Below are 24,429 nucleotides of genomic sequence, written 5' to 3' on the forward strand. Positions count from 1 at the left end.
GCATCTAATTTATGTGCACGATAAACAAACAAATGAATGATTTGAAAGAAAAGACAAACAGCGCTTGCGACGCTGAGCGGGGGGCGCGGGCGGGGCGAGGTATCTATCGCTCACTAGGTCGGCTACGATAGGCTCCCGCGCGCCGAGCCGACATGTTGACGGACCAGCGCGGCGTGGTTATGAATTTCGCGCCTTTTTAAGTTGATTTTACTATTACAATGCAAGCTACACACAGATATTTCTACCTTTCCATAAAATGGCTGCATATATTATTTTATAGTAATAGACTTATCTCTACGGACTTTAATTCAATATTAGATCTTACAGGACAAAAACCGCATATTAATTGTAAAGCACATATCCTATTCTTCTAATTTTTTGCCTTGCCTATTAACTTAAGAATTTAGATATGATATTGTGGATTTTTCAAACTTTAATTCAATATTGACAAAATAATAAGTTAATTTGAGTTTGACAAAGTAGCACGTTGATTTTTTTTCTAAAAATTTGATAGCATAAAGCCTCATACATATTATAAAAGACGATGCTTAAATTTTGTACTTTAATTCAATATTCAAAATTCATCAATAAAAATACATAAATACCTTATTTATATCTAACGCTCGTTCTAATTTTTCTTCATATATTACAAATATGCTTAAAAATATGTCCCATACCAGATAAACATCACTTTTCACCCTTTAGAATTATCGAAACTTATAGGGCAAAAATCCGGTCCCACTATTGGTCTACGAGCCGAGCGGCAGCCCACTGCCATACGCCTGCCCGGGAGGCGAGGCGCGCCGGCCAAATATATACCTAAATTGCGCAGTGAGACCACCTGATCTGTAGTATCTGTTACGGAAGGTGGAGATAAAAGGAACGAAATCTCCATGTACCAAAAAGTGTCATCAAAAAACTTTATATAGGTGGCGCTACAATACCTAGAGTACTTGAACAAAAAAATCAAATCATAGACAGCGCAATTCACTCCGTCAATAACGCCTAGGTTCTTAGCTACTCTAGCGCTACTCTGGAGAGATTTGGAACTATTATTTATAGCTGACAGCTGGACACTTTGCAACATTTCTACCATAAGAGATGCCACTCCTCTTAATTCCACACTCCATAGTATCTGTACCACAGAATAACCTGTACTACAAAGAGAGAAGAGAGAGAGGGCTTTTTAGGGTTTGCGTAATATGCGTTTAGTTGTTTTTCGAAATAAATTTACTTGTGTTTTATATGTGACACTGACAACAAGAGTGACGCTAAACTAAACGCAACTCTGATTTTGATTTTGAGGTTATCTTGGAAAAATCGCTGTCCTCAGCGGCTTTTGTTTTGATTGTTGTTTTTAACATAATTTGCAAGTTTAGTTTTATATTTAACACACTTGTGATTAGCTAATCCTCGTTGCAATGGACGGCGATTTATACGATGAATTCGGAAATTACATAGGGCCGGATCTGGATTCGGATTCTGACGATGACCAGAGCGTCTATGATAACCGGGAGGGTGACGAGGATGCCATGGACGATGACGAAGACGCTGATGTGGAGCCGGAAGCTGCGCCCATGTCGGTCGTGCTGCACGAGGACAAACGGTGAGCGGTCAAAGTTAAAATCTCTATGTAATCAGGCGAGGATAACGCGCGCGCCGCCTCGGCCGAGGCACGTCTACACTGGCCTGTTTGTGCGTGAGGAAATTGCTTCGCGCGTATGCTCGCTCTGTGTGGACCCGCCTATTGGTTACAGTGGTCAGTGGTGTACAAGTAATTGATGGTAAGAATTATGTGGACCACATAGTGATTCTGAGCGCCTTGGTCTGTGGCATTATGCCACTGGCATACGTACGGTCAACCAATTTGAATCCTAGGCCACTATAGAACTTTGTCACTTTAACTACTAGATACTTGACTGTCGTAGAAGTCATTATGGCATGGTTCTATAGTGGCCTAGGAATCAAATTGGTTGACTGTACATTGCTCAAAGTGTGTGTGGCCTAAACAGCAGCAGCAGCTTTGTATTTCAGGGTTAAAACAGCCAGTATGCTGTCTTTGGGTTCCCCGCAGCCAAAAGTTTAAATGGCAGACCTGTGGACAGGGTAATCTAATTTAATATTTAGGCTGTGCGGTTGCGGCCAAACTCAAAGACAATATTAACATTAAATGGGACTGGAGGGCCTCGCGGCTCAGAGATTACCAGGGCATTTCAGTGAGGTTACAATCACTGTTTTTTTTCTGTTCTTCCCGGTAAACCTGCAGTGTTTGGGTTTAGTGTTCACATCGGGTAGTCCAATATAATAACACATTCTGGGAGAGAGTGGGAATACCTTCCTTCTGTAGATCATTAGGAATCTTTGAGGAGGCTATGATGGGTTTAGTGTAGTTATAGGCATGAAATAAAATAAAAAATTAAGCATGTATGAATCACATTATTTGCTTTTTGCAAGTTTGTTTCCAGCTCCAGTCAATATTGTCTCCATGAACTATTTATATATATAGTTCCATATTTAAGTCGTTGGATTTCATGGGCCAATAAATCCCGGTCTTTTGATAGGCTTGTGTGGGGCTATAAATTCAACACTTAGAGGCCCGTTAAAGAGCTTTAATGTAATGTAGAATGCCTGCTGGAACCTGTCCACAGGTGCAACAAAAGACACTCATAAACTGGTTGCAGCAGGTATTGCAACTGTTGTAGAAAATTTGTAGATAATGTCTATGTATTGAACTTTGGGTGGAGGCAGGCGGTGACATGCATATTTTATTATTTGTAAAGCAGGCAGCCAGTTGAAATAATTGATAATGTCTGTATCCAGAGTCATCAATAACATTTTCAGTGTTGAGTAGAATTTGCATTGTGCTTATCTATTCTTAGGGGGCTCCCTGACGCCATTGACCTTCCATCCGAATCCTTTAGTTTTTTAATGTTTTTTGTCGCTCAGCAAGGCTTTAAAGAATATTGTATCCCATAGTTACTTCAAATTTCATGGTCTTCGAGATATTTTGCATCAAAGTTGAACAATTATAGGCCAGAAACCTGGTTGGTGTTCTGGCCATAATTTTGTGTCAATTAGTTTAAAATTAAAATCTCTGACAAGTTTTTAAAGACGTCATAGACAAACCCAAATATGTAGATTTCGTATATATAAAATCCTTCACAGCAATCAAGTAATGAAAAAAGTGTTTTTTTGACAATGTTTAAAAAAATTATAAAAAAAGAAGTATAAATTTATTTCAAATTCCGGTAGACCAGAATGGAGATAAAAGATTCGAGAACCATAGCCCTTTGTCTTATAATTCTATCTGTAGTGCAAATGTAGGAATGACAACTCAAAAATTGATGACAACTGTGGGAAGCCCCTTAAATTCATTGACACTTTGGACCAATTCTACATATTGTGTTGTATATCCTCTTGGAGTTTGTTCCAAGCTTTGACCACTCTGTTGCTAAAGAAGAGTATGAGGATTATTGTAAGACCTGTGAGACACCAGCTTATGCTGATGACCTCTCAGATGGTTTATTATGTTCTAGTAAATCTAGTATCTTATGAAAATCTTTGAGGTCATAGTGTTGGGTTAGTATTTTGTATGTCTCGATCAGGTCTCCACATTCTCTGCGATCTTTCAAGGTTGCGAGCTTTAGGAAGGGCAGTCCTTGTTCATAGGACATGTTTTTGAGTTTCTTCCTTGATAAAATAAGATAAGGGCTCAACACTTTAAATGCATACTCCAGTATAGGCCTTGCATAAGTAGTGAATTTTGAGCATCTTATCCAGCGTCAGATTCCCAAAAGTTTATCTTAAAAGGTAGATAAGGCTCTTTGATTTGTTAACAATTGCAGTTATAGTTCCATTTCAGGGCCTCGGTGATCTTGTCGCCCAGATTGATTTGTGCCTTGACAGCTTTTAAGGGATATTCCAACAGGTTCTTAGGAATAAATATTATAATACCATCTTACACAAATTGGCTGAGCCTTACAGTAAGCTCAAGAAGTCTTGTGCTGTGGGTACTCAGCCACTGAACAAATTTAGATGAAAATTGCTATGTATATATTTTAAGGCCCGAGGAAGGACATAGGGTAGTTTATGTTAATCATCGTCATTCCACATGGACAGACAGAAGCTAGTAATGGATAAATTTAAATACATAGAAAACACCCATTACCTAGAGGAATAAATATCTGTGCTCATCACACAAATAATGACCTTATTGAGATTCAAACCAATTTCTGTTTTAAAGGCAGAGTCACTACCACTAGGCCAGGCCGGTCATCAGTTCTTATACCTTTTGTGTCCATGATCAGATCAATGGTACATTATACATTATAACACCTTACATTACAAGATCTGTTGCACAACAATTTGTAACTTGCTGTAATAACGAAACTCTCTTTCTAATTCCCTGTACTAGAGAGAGAGAGTATTAGAGTCTCATTAGAGTAGAGAGTTCTGCTTCAAAAGTTACAAGTTCTTACTCTCTGTTCTGTTGCATCATTGGGGTTCCGTATTTTGAGATTGATTAGTAATATGGCTTTTTTTACACTGTAGCCTATTTACAATTCAAATTTGTTAGTTTAGTGTTGTGTAGCATTCAACAAAAAGGGTTACTGACTCCTATGGCTACTACCTTATTAATCTGATGAAATTTGTATTATATACCATTGAATTTAAAGCTAAGTTATCAAACGTGTTCATAACTAAATATCGGCTTCTTAGCTTTTTCAGACCTGTAAGCCTAGCATTTTACTCATGCCCCTTCAATTAACATAGAAAAATACGGGTAGTATATCTCGCCGCGAGATACTGTCGCGCCAATATTTGCTTGTGCTAGCCCGGCTGCTAGCATAAGTTGCGTTCTGGCGCGCGAGTACATACATCTTGCGCGATCTAAAGTATGGACCTGGAGCTAGATCGCAACTCATGCTAGATGGTCAGAAGCATACACCGCACTCAAGTAGGCATTTTGCGGGTACGTCAGTTTGCTATTAAATTAATATATTTTTTATTTTTCAACGTAAGGTATTTGTACTTAGTATTTGTAATCTGGTATTTAATCCTAATGACGCCGGATTTTAATATGTTATATCTCTCGCGTCTAATGATGATCTATGATAGTTCATTATGTATTTTTTTTTTGTATATTTTAGAAATTTAGCACATTAATTTACTTGGCATGTTACTTTTAGGATATAAAAATAGGGTAAAACATATTACCAATTTTTTTTTTTACTAAACGTAACCAAAAAGATTTGTAGGAACTGTCATAGGAATCATCATGAGACAAATTAAAATCATGTGTCATAATGATTAAATACCAGGTTATTCTGACATTCTTACCTTATTCTGATAACTCTACAATTTTTTTTTACAAACATTGCTAGCTGACATTCCTCCTCGAGTGCGGTGTATGGAGTTTTCATAAAAAAACGTCATGTACCGGAAACTTGTTCAGTCAGCATCAAAATTAGCGGATGAAACAACGCGTCAAAAGTATCTGATATTCCAAATGTAGATAATTTTCTAAAATTCGCGTTCAAAAATATAACTTTTACAGTCTTAGTTGTTCTATATTAAAGACATCACTTTTTGTTAAGCTGTTACAGAATGTTATTTGATCCGCTACTTTTGATGCTGACTGTACTTATCATTATTAGCTAAATCTTGACATCAATAGCCGGGTCCACACAGAGCCAGCATACGCGCGAGGCAATTTCCTCACGCACAAACCCTCGCGCTTCCTCGCCTCGACCGAGGCACGTCTACACTGGCCGGTTTGTGCGTGAGGAAATTGCCTCGCACGTACTTGCTTGCTCGCTCGCTCTGTGTGGACCCGCGTAATGACCCTCTGTTGATCAAAAACCTTTATTATTATTTTCCCATATTGTTCCGTTGCTGGGCCAAGGCCTCCTTATTCTTCCACATATCGCTATCCTCGGAATTCTTCCACCAGTCTCTGTCAAAGGCATGAAGCTCATCCCGCCATCTATACAAGCATTATATATAAGTTTGTAATCCAGATACTACCCGCAAGCAGTAGAAGTATACGGACCAGACGTGGAGACAGTGGTCCAAGAGGAGGACACCCAAGCGCTGGACAAGCCGCTGGTGGAGCCAGTCAAGCACAAGAAGTTCCAGATGCAGCAGCAAGAGTTGCTGGAGACCACATATGATATGGAGTATTTGGCGGACATGCTGGACAATACTAATCTAATGAGGAATGTGACGCTTATGGGGCATCTGCACAATGGTGAGGGCTGAAAATTCTTTATTCCGTACTTAATTGCGTAACCTAAATTTCTGTCTAACAAAAATGCGATGACTGCCTAATTAATATTATATCACATCTCACCTAGTGGGTAGTGAGTCTAGTGACCCTGCCTATAAAGCCGATGGTCCTGGGTTCAAATCCTGGTAAGGGCATTTATTCGTGTGATGAGCATGGATATTTGTTCCTGAGTCATGGGTGTTTTCTATGTATTTAAGTATTTATAAATATTTATATACTCGTATTTCTGTTTTCAAAATATAAATTTCCATGAAGTTTTCGAGAAACTTCTGAGAAAATTCCAACATTTAGGAAATTTTCCACATCTATAGTTGGACTACTATTCCACTAATGTGTTGTCATAACAAAAAAAGGGCAGTTTTAGGGCGTCCGCTAGCTGACGCGGTTGCACTGAACGGGCGCATGCACACGGGTGCCATTGCAGGTAATATCCGTCGCGCGCGTCCGCGCCGGCTAGCTACGCTCATAATATTTCACGTTAACCCGCTCCGTGCAACCGCACCCGTAGCGGAAGCCCTTGCCTTATCCTTTATTTTCTTTAGAATACCTGCTAATTTGCAAATAATTTCAGGCAAGACTTCGTTCGTGGACTGCCTCATCCGCCAGACCCACCCCAGCACCGTGAACAACGAGACCACCATCCCCATGCGATACACAGACACCCTGTTCGTCGAGCAGGAGCGCGGGGTGTCCATAAAAGCCATGCCGGTCACACTTATGCTGAAGAATATCAAGGGAAAGTCTCACTTGCTGAATATCATGGACACCCCGGGCCATGTGAATTTTAGCGATGAAGTCACTTCTGCTTTGAGGCTTTCTGACGGTGAGTCTCTTTTGTATATAGGTATTTTTAAGGGTGTTCACAATTTTAACTTAAGGAAAAATAGAAAAATTCACTGCCTCCTGTCAAAATATTATTTGCGAAGTACCATCAAAGAAATAAACTATTTTCATTTTTATGTCATGTGATATTTTGGAATATGAAGACATTATCTTTAACGAAAAAGAACTGTCATAAAACAGACTTTGAACATGCAATCGTTTTATGGTCTTTATCAGTAGTTCCAAATGGTACGACGATGATATGATGAATAGATATATTTGCCTAAAATATTTTTTTTTTATACTACGTCGGTGGCAAACAAGCATACGGTCCGCCTGATGGTAAGCAGTCTCCGTAGCCTATGTACGCCTGCAACTCCAGAGGAGTTACATGCGCGTTGCCGACCCTAAACCCGCCCCCCCCTAGTTGAGCTCTGGCAACCTATTTATTTGGCAACATATTTGAAGAATTCTCTTCATTTCTCCTCATCATCATATCCTAACATATTTAAGGGATATTCCAAAAAAGGTGTACTTTGTCGGGGCCGCGACGCGTGGGGTATGGCAATGTATGGTCTAAGTTATCAAACCAAATATCGGCTTTTTAGGTTAACAGTAGCAGGGATCGGAAACCGGTATTTCTTGTATGGGAACTAAACCGTAATATATGATTATTTCGAATTTTTTGCAAAAAACCGGTTCCGATCTCTGACCAAAAGTGTTAAAAAAAATAGCGTCAATTACCCGTCACGTTTCTGGAATGCCCCTTTAACTAAATATTTTCTATGTAAATTATTCCAGCGATCATCCGGAAACAGCAATGCTCCCCATACAGAGATAAACTAAGACCCAATGAATTAATTGCTATCTTATTATTAAAATTAATTAAAAAAAGTTATTTTTGTACTCTGCCAATAGGCGCGGTGCTGTTCGTGGACGCGGCCGAGGGTATAATGCTAAACACGGAGCGCCTCCTCCGGCACGCCGTGCAGGAGCGAGTGCCGCTCACGATCTGCATCAACAAGATCGACCGCCTCATGCTGGAGCTGAAGCTGCCGCCGGCAGACGCGTATTACAAGCTGAGGCATATCATAGACGAGTTGAACTCGTTGGTAGAAACCAACCAGCCTCAAGACAACCCCGACGAGCCGGCTACAGTGTTCTCGCCTTTACTGGGTAAGTCACAACCTTCAGAATCCTTTGCAGCAAGTGTCTCTGGCATCAACAAATCGACCGTCTCATGCTAGACCTGAAACTACCACCGGCAGACGCATATTACAAGCTGGGGCATATAATAGATGAGTTGAATTCGTTGATAGAAACAAACCAGCCTCAAGACATCCCCGACGAGCCGGCTATAGCGTTTTCGCCTCTATTGGGTAAGTTTTAGAGGTGGTAGCTCTGTGGATCTATGCATCTTAATTGCAGTAACAAGATTCTTATAGATGCGTAAGAAACCATTTCCTAGATTTGAGAAGAAAAGTCACTGATTTAGTATATTTAACTAAAATCTTAACAGGATCTATTGATAGCTCGGAAGTGATTAAGAGTATTTATTTTCGTATCCCCAGAACTTCTTCTAGACACTACCGACCTTTGTCACTAAAACTAACTATCGTCAAAATTCATACGTTTGACTAAGCTTCGGAGTCGATCTGTGAAAAGATCAACTGGATGTACATCAAATGATACCTAATAATTAAAAACCTCATGGCATCTAGTTTCTTTGCTCCCCTGCCCGCAGAAGATTAGGATAACAATAGACAAATAACCTACTTCTTATTTTCCTGGTAGTATGTTTTTTGCGTCTGTAATATACCTTTGTATCCTGTTTGTGGAATCATGTAATTGGCATGATACATATTTTGTGTCAGTACACTACCAATTCGATTAAAACCTCTTTTGCAATTAGTGCTCTACGTAGATGTGTAACATCATTAGGTACTTACTTAGTCCACATATATTAATCGAAAAAAATCCCAGTGGGTAAATAAAGTTAAATCCACTTGACAGGCAACGTCTGCTTCGCTTCCTCCCTCTACGACGTATGCTTCACGCTGGAGTCGTTCGCCGCCATGTACGCCGCCGCGCACCCCGCCGCGGGGCTCCGCGCCGCCGACATGGCCGCGTGGTTGTGGGGCGACGTCTACTTCAACACGAAGACCAGGCGCTTCACGAAGAAGCAGCCGCACGCGTCCGCGCAGCGAAGCTTCGTCGAGTTCATTCTTGAGCCGCTCTACAAGATCTTCGCTCAGGTATGTCGTGATATCAACGCACCCCACCTCAGGGCTCCGCGCCGCCGACATGGCCGCGTGGTTGTGGGGCGACGTCTACTTCAACACGAAGACCAGGCGCTTCACGAAGAAGCAGCCGCACGCGTCCGCGCAGCGAAGCTTCGTCGAGTTCATTCTTGAGCCGCTCTACAAGATCTTCGCTCAGGTATGTCGTGATATCAACGCACCCCACCTCAGGGCTCCGCGCCGCCGACATGGCCGCGTGGTTGTGGGGCGACGTCTACTTCAACACGAAGACCAGGCGCTTCACGAAGAAGCAGCCGCACGCGTCCGCGCAGCGAAGCTTCGTCGAGTTCATTCTTGAGCCGCTCTACAAGATCTTCGCTCAGGTATGTCGTGATATCAACGCACCCCACCTCAGGGCTCCGCGCCGCCGACATGGCCGCGTGGTTGTGGGGCGACGTCTACTTCAACACGAAGACCAGGCGCTTCACGAAGAAGCAGCCGCACGCGTCCGCGCAGCGAAGCTTCGTCGAGTTCATTCTTGAGCCGCTCTACAAGATCTTCGCTCAGGTATGTCGTGATATCAACGCACCCCACCTCAGGGCTCCGCGCCGCCGACATGGCCGCGTGGTTGTGGGGCGACGTCTACTTCAACACGAAGACCAGGCGCTTCACGAAGAAGCAGCCGCACGCGTCCGCGCAGCGAAGCTTCGTCGAGTTCATTCTTGAGCCGCTCTACAAGATCTTCGCTCAGGTATGTCGTGATATCAACGCACCCCACCTCAGGGCTCCGCGCCGCCGACATGGCCGCGTGGTTGTGGGGCGACGTCTACTTCAACACGAAGACCAGGCGCTTCACGAAGAAGCAGCCGCACGCGTCCGCGCAGCGAAGCTTCGTCGAGTTCATTCTTGAGCCGCTCTACAAGATCTTCGCTCAGGTATGTCGTGATATCAACGCACCCCACCTCAGGGCTCCGCGCCGCCGACATGGCCGCGTGGTTGTGGGGCGACGTCTACTTCAACACGAAGACCAGGCGCTTCACGAAGAAGCAGCCGCACGCGTCCGCGCAGCGAAGCTTCGTCGAGTTCATTCTTGAGCCGCTCTACAAGATCTTCGCTCAGGTATGTCGTGATATCAACGCACCCCACCTCAGGGCTCCGCGCCGCCGACATGGCCGCGTGGTTGTGGGGCGACGTCTACTTCAACACGAAGACCAGGCGCTTCACGAAGAAGCAGCCGCACGCGTCCGCGCAGCGAAGCTTCGTCGAGTTCATTCTTGAGCCGCTCTACAAGATCTTCGCTCAGGTATGTCGTGATATCAACGCACCCCACCTCAGGGCTCCGCGCCGCCGACATGGCCGCGTGGTTGTGGGGCGACGTCTACTTCAACACGAAGACCAGGCGCTTCACGAAGAAGCAGCCGCACGCGTCCGCGCAGCGAAGCTTCGTCGAGTTCATTCTTGAGCCGCTCTACAAGATCTTCGCTCAGGTATGTCGTGATATCAACGCACCCCACCTCAGGGCTCCGCGCCGCCGACATGGCCGCGTGGTTGTGGGGCGACGTCTACTTCAACACGAAGACCAGGCGCTTCACGAAGAAGCAGCCGCACGCGTCCGCGCAGCGAAGCTTCGTCGAGTTCATTCTTGAGCCGCTCTACAAGATCTTCGCTCAGGTATGTCGTGATATCAACGCACCCCACCTCAGGGCTCCGCGCCGCCGACATGGCCGCGTGGTTGTGGGGCGACGTCTACTTCAACACGAAGATCAGGCGCTTCACGAAGAAGCAGCCGCACTCGTCCGCGCAGCGAAGCTTCGTCGACTTCATTCTTGAGCCGCTCTACAAGATCTTCGCTCAGGTATGTCGTGATATCAACGCACCCCACCTCAGGGCTCCGCGCCGCCGACATGGCCACGTGGTTGTGGGGCGACGTCTACTTCAACACGAAGACCAGGCGCTTCACGAAGAAGCAGCCGCACTCGTCCGCGCAGCGAAGCTTCGTCGAGTTCATTCTTGAGCCGCTCTACAAGATCTTCGCTCAGGTATGTATAGAAGGCATTGAGGTTCACGAAAAACTTATTACCGATCATAATACCTTATGTAAATTGTGCGAATAGGTACCGTAGATTGACATACCTTCATATTAAATATTATGTATTATGAAATAAATAAGTCTCAATTCATTGTGCAGGTGGTCGGGGACGTGGACGACACGCTGCCGGCGGTGCTGGCCGAGCTGGACATCAAGCTGTCCAAGCAGGAGTCCAAGCTCAACGTGCGCCCGCTGCTGCGGCTCGTGTGCAGCCGCCTGTTCGGGGACTTCCGGTACTTACCGTGACAGCGTAGTGCGGTACAGACCGCAGGTCTACAATGTGCAAGATTGCTGGTCAAATATCAAAAGTGCGACCAAAATAAGAATGTTGTCAAATATTATATGCGTAAATTATTTGCTAGTGTAACCGTATATTCCAAAATATATAGATCTTCTCATTCACAAAAACGCGTGCCTTGACTCGTAATGTCATTATTAAAGGTGAGATTTGTCAAATCTGCGCGTCATCGTGATGACACGAACTATATAAGCCACCAATTTCTCTAGAATACAGCTTTTCGTATTTTCCATCCACAAATATGTTTGTTTTCCAGAGGTTTCGTGGAGATGGTGGTCCGTCACGTTCCGTCCCCGCTGGACGCGGCCCCGCGCAAAGTGGCTCACACGTACCGCGGCACCGAGGGCGCGCTGTGCGACGACATGCGCGCCTGCGACCAGTCGGGCCGACTAGTCGCGCACACCACCAAGATGTACCCCACTGACGACTGCAGCTTCTTCTTGGTGAGTTGTTGGGAAAAAATCGCACACACGTACTGTGATGCCTGCGACCAGTCGGGCCGACTAGTCGCACACATCACCAAGATGTATCCCACTGACGACTGCAGCTTCTTCTTGGTGACTTTAATTGTTGGGAAACAGTCGCACACACGTACTGTGGCGCTTGCGACCAGTGGGGCCGACCAGTCGCACACATGTATTGTGGCGCCTGCGACCAGTCGGGAGATGTACCCCACTGACGACTGCAGCTTCTTCTAGGTGAGTTGTTGAGAAAAAGTCACACACACGTACTGTGGCGCCTGCGATCAGTCGGGCCGACTAGTCGCACACATCACCAAGATCCCACTGACGACAAATACAAAATGCGTACAAATGTGAAATGTGCTCTGCGCCCGTTCGGTGGGAATCGTACTTAATTTATATTTTCCTATTTATTAAACTTTATAGAATCGTGCCGTAGCTAATGCACTTTTTGCCGTTCAGGCGAAATAAATTTTAGGGTTGTTTATGCATCGTCTTGTATCCAGAGAATACAACATCAACCCGGTAATATCCGACTTCTGAGATTTTGGGATATTACTGCTTGTACCAGTATTTTAACTTTATTGATTTTTTACAAACATAATAACAACCAATTTACAATAAAATTCCAAGATGTCTTCACTATAGCTTGTTCGTACTCGAACTGGCCGCTTGTCACTGTTACCCGCCTTTTTCTAACAACTCAAAATGGCGGGAACCAGTGACAAGTAGGAGTCAATTGATGCTCTTTTATAAGCTTGCCATAAATAAAAGTAAGAATAGCAAAGATAGAAGCTGTTTATAAGGAACGATCGTCAGAGCTAGAGCCCCTGCGCAGGTGCTGGCGCGCGTGATGGCGGGCACGCTGTACGCGGGGCAGGCCGTGCGCGTGCTCGGCGAGAACTACAGCTCGCAGGACGAGGAGGACTCGCGCGTCATGCACGTCGGCCGGCTGTGGATACACGAGGCCAGGTACAAGGTACCGTTGCTACTTTAAATATGTACTCATATTGAAGCTTGTGTTTTTTTACGTCATAAAAGATTTTACAACCAAAGTGCCAAAAAATTGTCAAAGATGCAGGAAAAAATGTTTTGAATAAAATAAATTATTTACACCAATAAAAGAAAGAAGGATCGCGTAGCATTCAAATAAACAATGTTTACCTAGATTTTTCTATAACGAAGTAAAAGGTAAAAGTAATTGCGCAAACTAAATTTATGATATTTATTAGGTGGAGTTAAATCGTGTTCCCGCCGGTTGCTGGGCCCTGGTGGAAGGCATCGACCAGCCCATAGTGAAGACCTGCACGGTCGTCGGAGCCGACGAGACGGAGGAGCTGCACACGTTCCGGCCGCTCCGGTTCGACACGCAGGCTGTCGTCAAGATAGCCGTGGAGCCCGTCAACCCTTCGGAGCTGCCCAAGATGCTGGACGGCCTGAGGAAGGTGAGATACTTATACTGAGGTTTGGTATGCTCTACAATCGAGGTCAAATATGGAGCTCTATAGAAGTTTGAGAAAAGGCTAATTTAGCGCTAAAATTGGAAGCACGCAAATAGATTTAAAATGTAAAAAATTTGCTGTCAAACATCAAAAGTACGACCAAAATCAGAATGTGGTCATTACAAGTATTCAGAAATAATAGATATGATATAGCGTAAATTATTTGCTCTTCGTATTTTTCAGTCCCCTAATAAGAACTTTATGTTTAAGTATACATATAGACTGTGGATAAAATCATGGATGTCCACAAAAAGTGCGAGGTTACGACGAAATGGAAGTAAACTGGTTTGTTTACGTTGTTTTAACTCTACTTGACTTTGTATTTGTAGTAACAACTTTCATTTTTACCATGGTGCAATAAACGTTATTTTGTTTACGAGTTGGGCGTAATTTAGAGACAAGGATCCAATCCACAAAAATCTGTTAAAATTGAACTTTCTGTCACAAAGAATATCTATTTAAATGGCAAATATTATAGGCTGGATCAGTTTCGCCAAATTACGTCCAACATTCAAGTTGGTAAAACAGGAGCTTTGGTAAATTAGGTATGGTATTATGTACACTTGTTCAGGTGAACAAGTCGTACCCGCTGCTGTCGACGCGCGTGGAGGAGAGCGGCGAGCACGTGGTGCTCGGCACGGGCGAGCTGTACCTCGACTGCGTCATGCACGACCTCCGGGACATGTACTCCGAGATAGACATCAAAGGTACGCCCTTATTTATTTATTTATACTTTATTGCACATCCAAAAAAGGCACAAATTGCGAACTTCATGCCTCATAGCACCATAGGGCCAAACAGACAAATATAAAGGTGGGTGCAGTGAGAACCGTTTAGAAGCAATCAAATATACAAAATTATCTAGATATTTCGTAATATATAAATCATCATTTTAGCCTCCAGTCGCCCACTGCTGAGCATAGCCCTCTCTTCTGGTAGATACGCCACTTGTCCCAGTCCTGAGGTAATCTCATCCAAAAGTGATCCGCAATCTTCCGAATGTCATCCACCCCACGAGCTAACGGACGCCAGGCGCTTCTTCGAAAGCGGCCACCAACCCGTCAACATTTTGGTAAACCTGCCTTCACTCTGCCTGGCAACATGTCCCGCCCTATTCCATTTAAGCTTGGCAATGCCTGCCACCCTGGTGCGGCGTCGGATCTCGACATTCCTCACTCAGTGTTGAAGCGTAATGCCGAGCATGGCGCGCTCCACGGCTCCCTGTGCTGCTCGTTGTATGCACGGCCTGCTTAGCGAGCCTCCACTCGGCACCGTAGGTCCTGGTGGGCAGGACACATTGGTTACAGAGGCGAGTTTTCAGGCATTGTGGAACATTAACAGATTTAGTTATAGTAAAATAAAAATATATTATTGCATTCTCATTGGAAACCGGAAATATGCCAAATTTCAGCTCGTTCATGCCGCGAAGTGGTTCAAATTTCAGTTATAAAATTTGAAGCACATATACGAGTACATACAAATATACGCGGTGAAACTAAATAAAAGTGTAAATCAAAAAGAGACACAATTAATATAAAAATCTCAAGGCTAAGTTTTATCAATCTCTTAACATTTTTGGTAATTCAATTTGTCACTCGTTACCAGGACGTCGTTGCAACTAGTGATGGTTGTTCTCGGAAATATGTTGTTTTCAATTGTAGACCAAGATCCGCGCCCTTCATCAGACGAATCGTATTTTACGGTCGCCTGGGTCACTCTTAAAACTCTGGTTTTGTGGTATTTAAAATATCCAAACACACATCTTTAAGGCCATTTCCATAATGGCTTGTTAGCGTGTTAGTAGATCGTAATATAACATTTCTTCTATCAAACTGTGCTAATATTGTCGCCACCACCAGGCCTGGGTCTGGCCGACGTACTAAATTATAATAATAAAAGTTGTTTCTTTTACATTTCGTTTAAACTGACAATAGCTAGTTGACAATTTTTATTAATGGTATCAATCGATCAGGTTTGGTTTGAGGATCAAATGTCTATATGGACCCATTGCGTTAAAGCAATACAAAAGTCACAAATGATAGTCAAAGACTGACAGTACCACTTTACTGACGAAACGCTCCTAACAAAATGGCAATACCAAGTGACGTCACGATGGAACGTCACTATTGCTTTGAAGCCGTTTCGAGGAATGGAAAACAAAGAAATTGCAATTTTGTACGTGAAATATTGCTTTGATGTGTATAGTTGCTACGATTGAATGTAAGGAATCGAATGGTACAGTCGCGTCTGAAAATATCGATACAAACAAGAGTCCCAAAAATATGTGACGTGTATACAACACGACCTTATTGCTTATATAATAAGATGTATACATATTTTTGGCACTTTATCGTTCGTATATATATTTTCAGACGTGACCGTACGATTTTTTATTTCCTTTTTGGATGTTTTAAAAAAAACTTAAATTTTGGAAGTTTAATGTCTTTTAATTTTTCCCATATATTTTTTATGTATCTTATTTATTGTAGTAAATTGCTGGTCTTCTATCTATTCAATTAGATTTAGTTAAAAAATGGGCGGGACACATCTGCCGTATGCCGGATGACCTGTGGGCCAAAACAGCCACCCGTTGTAAGGCGTCACGGTAGACCTCGTCGGAGATGGCGGGACGAACTTGACGCCTCTGACAGACTGGTGGGAGACTTCCGAGGATAGAGACACGTGGAAGAATAAGAGGAAGGCCTTTGCCCAGCAATGGGACAATATGGGCTCATAATAATAATAGTTATATAATTGAACATGTGTCAATAACCCTATTGTAAGTATATTTCAATCCCATTTCAGTCGCCGACCCAGTAGTATCGTTCTGCGAGACGGTGGTGGAGACATCCTCGCTGAAGTGCTTCGCGGAGACTCCCAACAAGCGCAACAAGCTGACGATGATAGCCGAGCCCTTGGAGAGAGGCCTGGCCGAGGACATCGAGGCGGGCGCCGTGTGCGTCACGTGGGACAGGCGCAAGCTGGGCGAGTTCTTCCAGAACAAGTCAGTACACGTCTAGTAGCACGGACTCTGAGATCAAGCTGACATGATAGCCGAGCCCTTGGAGAGAGGCCTGGCCGAGGACATCGAGGCGGGCGCCGTGTGCGTCACGTGGGACAGGCGCAAGCTGGGCGAGTTCTTCCAGAACAAGTCAGTACACGTCTAGTAGCACGGACTCTGAGATCAAGCTGACATGATAGCCGAGCCCTTGGAGAGAGGCCTGGCCGAGGACATCGAGGCGGGCGCCGTGTGCGTCACGTGGGACAGGCGCAAGCTGGGCGAGTTCTTCCAGAACAAGTCAGTACACGTCTAGTAGCACGGACTCTGAGATCAAGCTGACATGATAGCCGAGCCCTTGGAGAGAGGCCTGGCCGAGGACATCGAGGCGGGCGCCGTGTGCGTCACGTGGGACAGGCGCAAGCTGGGCGAGTTCTTCCAGAACAAGTCAGTACACGTCTGGTAGCACGGACTCTAGTGTGTCGAGACTGAAGCTAGCCACAGCTGAGCCTTGGAGAGACTAGGCGCGACATTTTCCTCGTCGTTCCAGCCACATTTTCTCCTCATTAATTTTAAGTAACAGTTTCTTAGTGACCGGAGCGGTGGTGGCCGAGTGGATATGATGGCGGACGTTAAATCCGAATGTCGAACCTGCATACATCCGCGAATAAATTAAAATGCATCTCAACAATGTGATTGAGCAGCACAGGGACGTATATAGGGGTGGTATTCCATATGGCCAATATCTTGGTCCAATGTGTATTCGCCTCTCAAATTTTGTTTAATGAGCGAGACGCAATGCACATTGGACCAAGATATTGATCAGATGATTATCTTAGCGAAGCTCTTATGTTTGAAGTCTATAATTTTTCAAGATTCTACATACAGCTGTTTATAAGGCGGTGCATGCTCTCTATACGGGACCGTATAATGCTCATATTGTTTTGTTTGAACCGTGTCAGGTACGACTGGGACTTGCTCGCCGCGCGGTCGATCTGGGCGTTCGGGCCCACGGCGGCCGGCCCCAACATCCTGGTCGACGACACGCTGCCCTCCGAGGTCGACAAGCATCTGCTGGCCTCCGTCAAGGAGAGCATCGTCCAAGGTATTTTACAACATCCTGGTCGACAAGCATCTGCTGGCCTCCGTCAAGGAGAGCATCGTGCAAGGTATTTTACAACATCCTGGTCGACGACACGCTGCCCTCCGAGGTCGACAAGCATCTGCTGGCCTCCGTCAAGGAGAGCATCGTCCAAGGTATTTTACAACATCCTGGTCGACAAGCATCTGCTGGCCTCCGTCAAGGAGAGCATCGTGCAAGGTATTTTACAACATCCTGGTCGACGACACGCTGCCCTCCGAGGTCGACAAGCATCTGCTGGCCTCCGTCAAGGAGAGCATCGTCCAAGGTATTTTACAACATCCTGGTCGACAAGCATCTGCTGGCCTCCGTCAAGGAGAGCATCGTGCAAGGTATTTTACAACATCCTGGTCGACGACACGCTGCCCTCCGAGGTCGACAAGCATCTGCTGGCCTCCGTCAAGGAGAGCATCGTCCAAGGTATTTTACAACATCCTGGTCGACAAGCATCTGCTGGCCTCCGTCAAGGAGAGCATCGTGCAAGGTATTTTACAACATCCTGGTCGACGACACGCTGCCCTCCGAGGTCGACAAGCATCTGCTGGCCTCCGTCAAGGAGAGCATCGTCCAAGGTATTTTACAACATCCTGGTCGACAAGCATCTGCTGGCCTCCGTCAAGGAGAGCATCGTGCAAGGTATTTTACAACATCCTGGTCGACGACACGCTGCCCTCCGAGGTCGACAAGCATCTGCTGGCCTCCGTCAAGGAGAGCATCGTGCAAGGTATTTTACAACATCCTGGTCGACGACACGCTGCCCTCCGAGGTCGACAAGCATCTGCTGGCCTCCGTCAAGGAGAGCATCGTGCAAGGTATTTCACTACCTTTTACTAACTTGCAATGTTTGTATGTATAGACCCACTTCCCACATCCCTGAAATTTCACATACATAATATGTAAGTCGTTATTCCATATGGGGATTACATTTAATTTCACTGTCTCTCAGGGTTCCAATGGGGCACACGCGAAGGCCCACTATGCGAGGAGCCGATCCGCAACGTGAAGTTCAAGATTCTCGACGCGGTCATAGCGCAAGAGCCGTTGCACCGAGGAGGAGGACAGATCATCCCCACAGCTCGCCGAGTGAGTATCTCTCTACGTATATCCATTTAGATTTATATTCTGGTAACATTTCGGTGTTACAACACAACTCATTATAATTTACTTTTATATAACATTTATATTTGGATTGCTTTTGCTTGTCAGACAGTTATGCCACTTATGCCGATATTTCAATTTGTCAATCCCTCTTTATTGCTAGAAAAATGAAGTGTAATAATGTATCCCATCGCGCGATGAGTGCGCTGCGCGGCGAGTGGCAGTACGCGGCGCGCGGCTAACGTGACCGCTACTCGTGCACTGTTAGTGCTCGGTAATGGAGACTAGCGCTCCGAAACATGTCGCGCGAGTTTACCGTTAAAGTTAGCGTAATAACAATGACCGTTGTTCAGGTGGCATATTCGGCGTTCCTGATGGCGACGCCGCGCCTCATGGAGCCGTACCTGTTCGTGGAAGTGCAGGCGCCCGCCGACTGCGTGTCCGCCGTCTACACCGTGCTCGCCAAACGGAGAGGTATAATAATACTACTCCTACTGATTATAAACTTAATCTAAAGACTAAGGGGCAAAGGGTTAACTAGCTAAACACAGTTGTTTCGCAATGCAACCGGCTCCTTTCCCAGTTTCTAAGTCCCTGCTGAGATTCCTAGTGGTGTATTAGAGTTATTTCTAAAATGGACTCTAATTTTGCTCTAAATTGATGATTTTCAGAGTTGAACGAATCAGCTTTAAGGCCGACACCAATCTGTCCACGACATTTAAACTTCAATCGAAATCTTTGCTTATAAATAATATATTACTTTTGTGTTATACGTCGCTTCTTCTACAAGTGATTTGCTCTCTGATAGACCTGCAAAAATTCAGATACATATTAAATTGAAAACGTGATTTCTTGGTAACTCAAGAGACATTTTTTGTAACGCCAATAATTGGGATTCTGAAGTAAAGTGCGATGTTCTTAACGTGGCACGTTCCGCAGGTCACGTGACACAAGACGCGCCCGTGCCGGGCTCGCCGCTCTACACGATCAAAGCGTTCGTGCCCGCCATCGACTCGTTCGGCTTCGAGACGGACTTGCGGACGCACACGCAGGGCCAGGCCTTCTGTCTGCAGGTGTTCCACCACTGGCAGATCGTCCCGGGAGACCCGCTCGACAAGAGCATAGTCATCAGGTACAACAACGACAACAACAACCTAGAGGCCTTCTGTCTGCAGGTGTTCCACCACTGGCAGATCGTCCCGGGAGACCCGCTCGACAAGAGCATAGTCATCAGGTACAACAACGACAACAACAACCTAGAGGCCTTCTGTCTGCAGGTGTTCCACCACTGGCAGATCGTCCCGGGAGACCCGCTCGACAAGAGCATAGTCATCAGGTACAACAACGACAACAACAACCTAGAGGCCTTCTGTCTGCAGCTGTTCCACCACTGGTAGAGCGTGCCGGGAGACCCGCTCGACACGAGCATAGTCATCAGATAACAACAGCGACAACAACAACCTAGAGGCCTTCTGTCTGCAGGTGTTCCACCACTGGCAGATCGTTCCGGGAGACCCGCTCGACAAGAGCATAGTCATCAGGTACAACAACGACAACAACAACCTAGAGGCCTTCTGTCTGCAGGTGTTCCACCACTGGCAGATCGTCCCGGGAGACCCGCTCGACAAGAGCATAGTCATCAGGTAACAACAACGACAACAACAGTCTAGAGGTCTTCTGTCTGCAGGTGTTCCACCACTGGCAGATCGTGTCGGGAGACCCGCTCGACAAGAGCATTAGTCATCAGGTGACAACAGCGACAACAACAACCTAGAGGCCTTCTGTCTGCAGGTGTTCGACCACTGGCAGATCGTACCGGGAGACCCGCTCGACAAGAGCATTAGTCATCAGGTGACAACAGCGACAACAACAACCTAGAGGCCTTCTGTCTGCAGGTGTTCTACCACTGGCAGATCGTGCCGGGAGACCCGCTCGACAAGAGCATTAGTCATCAGGTGACAACAGCGACAACAACAACCTAGAGGCCTTCTGTCTGCAGGTGTTCCACCACTGGCAGATCGTACCGGGAGACCCGCTCGACAAGAGCATTAGTCATCAGGTGACAACAGCGACAACAACAACCTAGAGGCCTTCTGTCTGCAGGTGTTCCACCACTGGCAGATCGTACCGGGAGACCCGCTCGACAAGAGCATTAGTCATCAGGTGACAACAGCGACAACAACAACCTAGAGGCCTTCTGTCTGCAGGTGTTCTACCACTGGCAGGTCGTGCCGGGAGACCCGCTCGACAAGAGCATCGTCATCAGGTAACAACAACCAAGATCTTAAAAACGACCCCACGTGTACTGCGCCGCGACGAACTCCATCTGTACTGCGCGCAGCTTGACAACGTCAAACATTGTAATGCCGCGCAAGATGTTTGATATAATTTTATTTTTGCCAATCTAAACTTTTAGTGACCAATCATAACTTTTTTTATAAGCGGGAAATTGTGTATTGTAGATTGGAGAATAATAATATATAGATTTTAGTAATACATAAAGAAAGAGAGAAAGAAAAGTACGCAATTATAGTTTGGTATACGAAGTCTTAATTCAACCATTACAGTCGACGAGTAGAAAAAATAATTTAGTAACACATGTTAGATAAGTGCGTCATGTTTTGTGAAGTTGAAAATGTACTAAGAACTTCACTATCTATGTTTTTTTTTTAATTCCGTTAACTTCGGGGTATAAGCAAGTTTACTTTTAAGGAAATTAAATGGCATTATTAATTTTCAATAATTTGTGATCTTTTTTTTTTTTTTTTTTTATTGTAAAATGTATTTTAATGTTGCATATAGTGTTGTTGTAACACGGACATTACATCTAACCCAACTAAACAATAGCAAACTGTGACATTCCGAACATCGATCGTCCGAGATAGTACGTACGTTTAGTAGCAAATGTACTGTAATATAAACTCGTACTAAACAAAAAGGCCCTAATTTTTGTATATATATAATATTTGCAATACGCTCGTAAGGCCGTTATCAAATAAATAGTCATTTGTGTTACAAGGGAGCAAAGTTGTTGTTTAACCGCTCGTCTTAATATTGATACCAGAACAAGTAAAAGATTCCATAATTGAACCACGAGCGTAGCGTTTGGTTCGAGAAATGGAATGTTGAGCGTTTCGAGGGTTTCGATATTAACACAGCGGTCAAACAACAACTTTGCCGCCGAGTGAAACAACATTTTTCACCACACCAACGCAAGGAAAATACTAACTATGAAATACGAAAAAAAAAATAGAACCAAATCAAATACGAACCAGTAAAAATAAATCATTCAAAATCATCGTTTAAAAGTTAAATCCTACCAGCTAACGTAAGGAAATAACTCAAAATTTGCATCTGATGACTTTGCCCCACATGTGGATATAATGCAACTTTCTTGCAAGCCACGGCTTCCTTCCGGCGGTTTCCAACCGCAAGCTATGTTAGCGTTATTCGTTTCCCCTCTTCGAATAGTATGGCATATACTCAATAGGTCTTCTTTTCGAATGGTTTTTGGCCAGAAAACGCGAAGGATCGACCTGAGGGACTTTTAGACGAAGACCTGAAGTTTATTCGTTAGGCCCTTAGTCACTCCACGTTTCGTAGCCAAAAAGCAACACTAGATTTTACAGTGGAGTCGAAGAGGGAAAGTTTAACACGTCGCGTGAGCACATCGACTCCCAAACTGAGCGAAAGCAGCCTTCGGCTTCTTTATCCTGTTGTTGATGTCTTCATCCGCTCCACCTTTGCAGAATAGTACGCTCCCCAGGTACACAAACTTTGACACTGAGTTTGAGACCAGTTGGTGTGGTGAAAAATAATTTAATTAGAATACCGGTGGGTTTGAGAAAGTTACGTCATTTAAGCTCAGGAATGCTCCCTTGAAATTACCGGAAATAAAAAAAAACACGGTGTGTATATCCGTCGTTGGGCATAGTTCTCTAATACGTAGGCGTAGGTCTTTGCGTACTTAATTATGAAGTTGTCTATAACGGTCAGGCCGCTGGAGCCGCAGCCCGCCACGCACCTGGCGCGCGAGTTCATGGTGAAGACGCGGCGCCGCAAGGGCCTCAGCGAGGACGTCTCCATCAACAAGTTCTTCGACGACCCCATGCTGCTCGAGCTGGCGAGGCAGGACGTGCAGTTCAATTAGTATTCTACTTGTTAATAAATCTCACTAAATATGCTCATTGTTTTTTTCTGGGTTTCTTACCATAGCCAATAATTTGAAATAGAGGTGGATTGTCAAAGAAAACTTCGTAGCGACATAAATTTACTGCCATCTTTCGACACATAATTAACACTTCTTTTAGAACGCCATTTGACAATTAAACCCGACAGATTTTAACCACGCATTCCTGAGGGCATAAGGAGCAAAAAATGTTATACGAGTTTTGGCCAAATTCGCCAAAAATTTTTTTTTTTGCTGAAAAAAAAAATTCCTTTTGCGTTTTCTGCACACGACACGTTATTTATTTTTACACCTTGGAAAAAAAATCATTACAACGAATAAGTAAAGTTTTTTTTTTTATTTACAGACGAAAATTGCGAGTTTAGTTTAAAACTTTAATATCTGTCAGTAGGTATGTCTAAACCAAGTCACATAGTGGCAGCGTCACAGCTAAAAAGGCGTTTTTGACTAAGTTATAAAAGAAAAAAATTTTCACAGAAATTGTCATTATCTCTAAAACAAGACCGATTTCAGAAAACATTGTATGACATTTTAGTCTCTAAATGCGGTCAAGAATACATCTTTGAAATCTGTCAGGTTTAATTGGCCCACGGTGTATTTTCAATTTGTTAAATATTAAAAAGTAGCGCCATCTAATAGATCAAAGGCCAAAGGTGTAGCAGCATCGTTTAGAGCGATGGCGCCATAATCTGTAGTTAGTGCCCGGTAAGTTGGCGCCTTTTTATGATATTTAACAAATTGAACACATATCTGTGAAAGAATAAGGATCAAAGTCAAATGGCGTTCTAAGTTTTAATTATGTGTCAAAAGATGACAGTAAATTTACTTCGCACATCATGACAATATACCGTAAACAACCTACGTAATTTGGTCAGGTTATTTGTTACCCACCATAAACTATACAAAATTTACTGTGGGGAATAAAAAAAAATGTGAAAGTGTGACAAGGACAAACTAATGTTTTTCTAATACTCATACTGAAGGATACATAATAAGACTATGTGACTGCTGTGGCCGAGCTACAGGAGATGACACGACAATGGTTAGTTGTTTCAAAGATGAACCGGAAGGTAGGCCGAGATACAGTTGGATTTACTTTATTCATGTAGGCCTAGCAACAAGCATACAGGACAGCAGAGGATAGGATGCCAAAGGGCGCGCTCCACCGGAGGCCTAAGGCCGAGATGATGCAGAGCCGCGATTGTACAGTCAGCATCAAAAGTAGCGGATCAGACAAGGTTTCAAAAGTACCATTCTGTAACAGCTTAACAAAAGTTGATGGTTCTATATGTAGAACAATTT

The 24,429-nt window shown here is 44.4% G+C and overlaps 1 protein-coding gene across 1 annotated transcript; it reads left to right on the forward strand.

Moving 5' to 3' along the window:
* Positions 1–1,159: 1,159 nt before the first annotated feature.
* Positions 1,160–23,121, forward strand: LOC133525269 (116 kDa U5 small nuclear ribonucleoprotein component-like). Its single transcript, XM_061861564.1, has 16 exons — positions 1,160–1,606; positions 6,021–6,250; positions 6,861–7,112; positions 8,030–8,287; positions 9,125–9,366; positions 11,540–11,673; positions 11,995–12,181; positions 13,038–13,178; positions 13,432–13,644; positions 14,273–14,408; positions 16,507–16,705; positions 17,662–17,804; positions 18,787–18,923; positions 19,292–19,412; positions 19,878–20,070; positions 22,935–23,121. The coding sequence occupies exons 1-16, from the start codon at positions 1,422–1,424 to the stop codon at positions 23,086–23,088; spliced, it is 2,925 nt and encodes a 974-aa protein (XP_061717548.1). The 5' UTR covers positions 1,160–1,421; the 3' UTR covers positions 23,089–23,121.
* The last annotated feature ends 1,308 nt before the right edge of the window (positions 23,122–24,429 follow it).

Source organism: Cydia pomonella, chromosome 1 (assembly GCF_033807575.1).
Source record: "Cydia pomonella isolate Wapato2018A chromosome 1, ilCydPomo1, whole genome shotgun sequence".
Taxonomy (NCBI): Eukaryota; Metazoa; Arthropoda; class Insecta; order Lepidoptera; family Tortricidae; genus Cydia; species Cydia pomonella.

Excerpts from the sequence above, each read along its gene's own strand:
- LOC133525269 (XM_061861564.1), top strand. The coding sequence starts at position 1,422 with ATGGACGGCGATTTATACGATGAATTCGGAAATTACATAGGGCCGGAT. Across the intron at positions 13,179-13,431 it reads TACACGAGGCCAGGTACAAG|GTGGAGTTAAATCGTGTTCC; the intron begins GTACCGTTGCTA and ends GATATTTATTAG. Across the intron at positions 19,413-19,877 it reads CGTGCTCGCCAAACGGAGAG|GTCACGTGACACAAGACGCG; the intron begins GTATAATAATAC and ends CACGTTCCGCAG.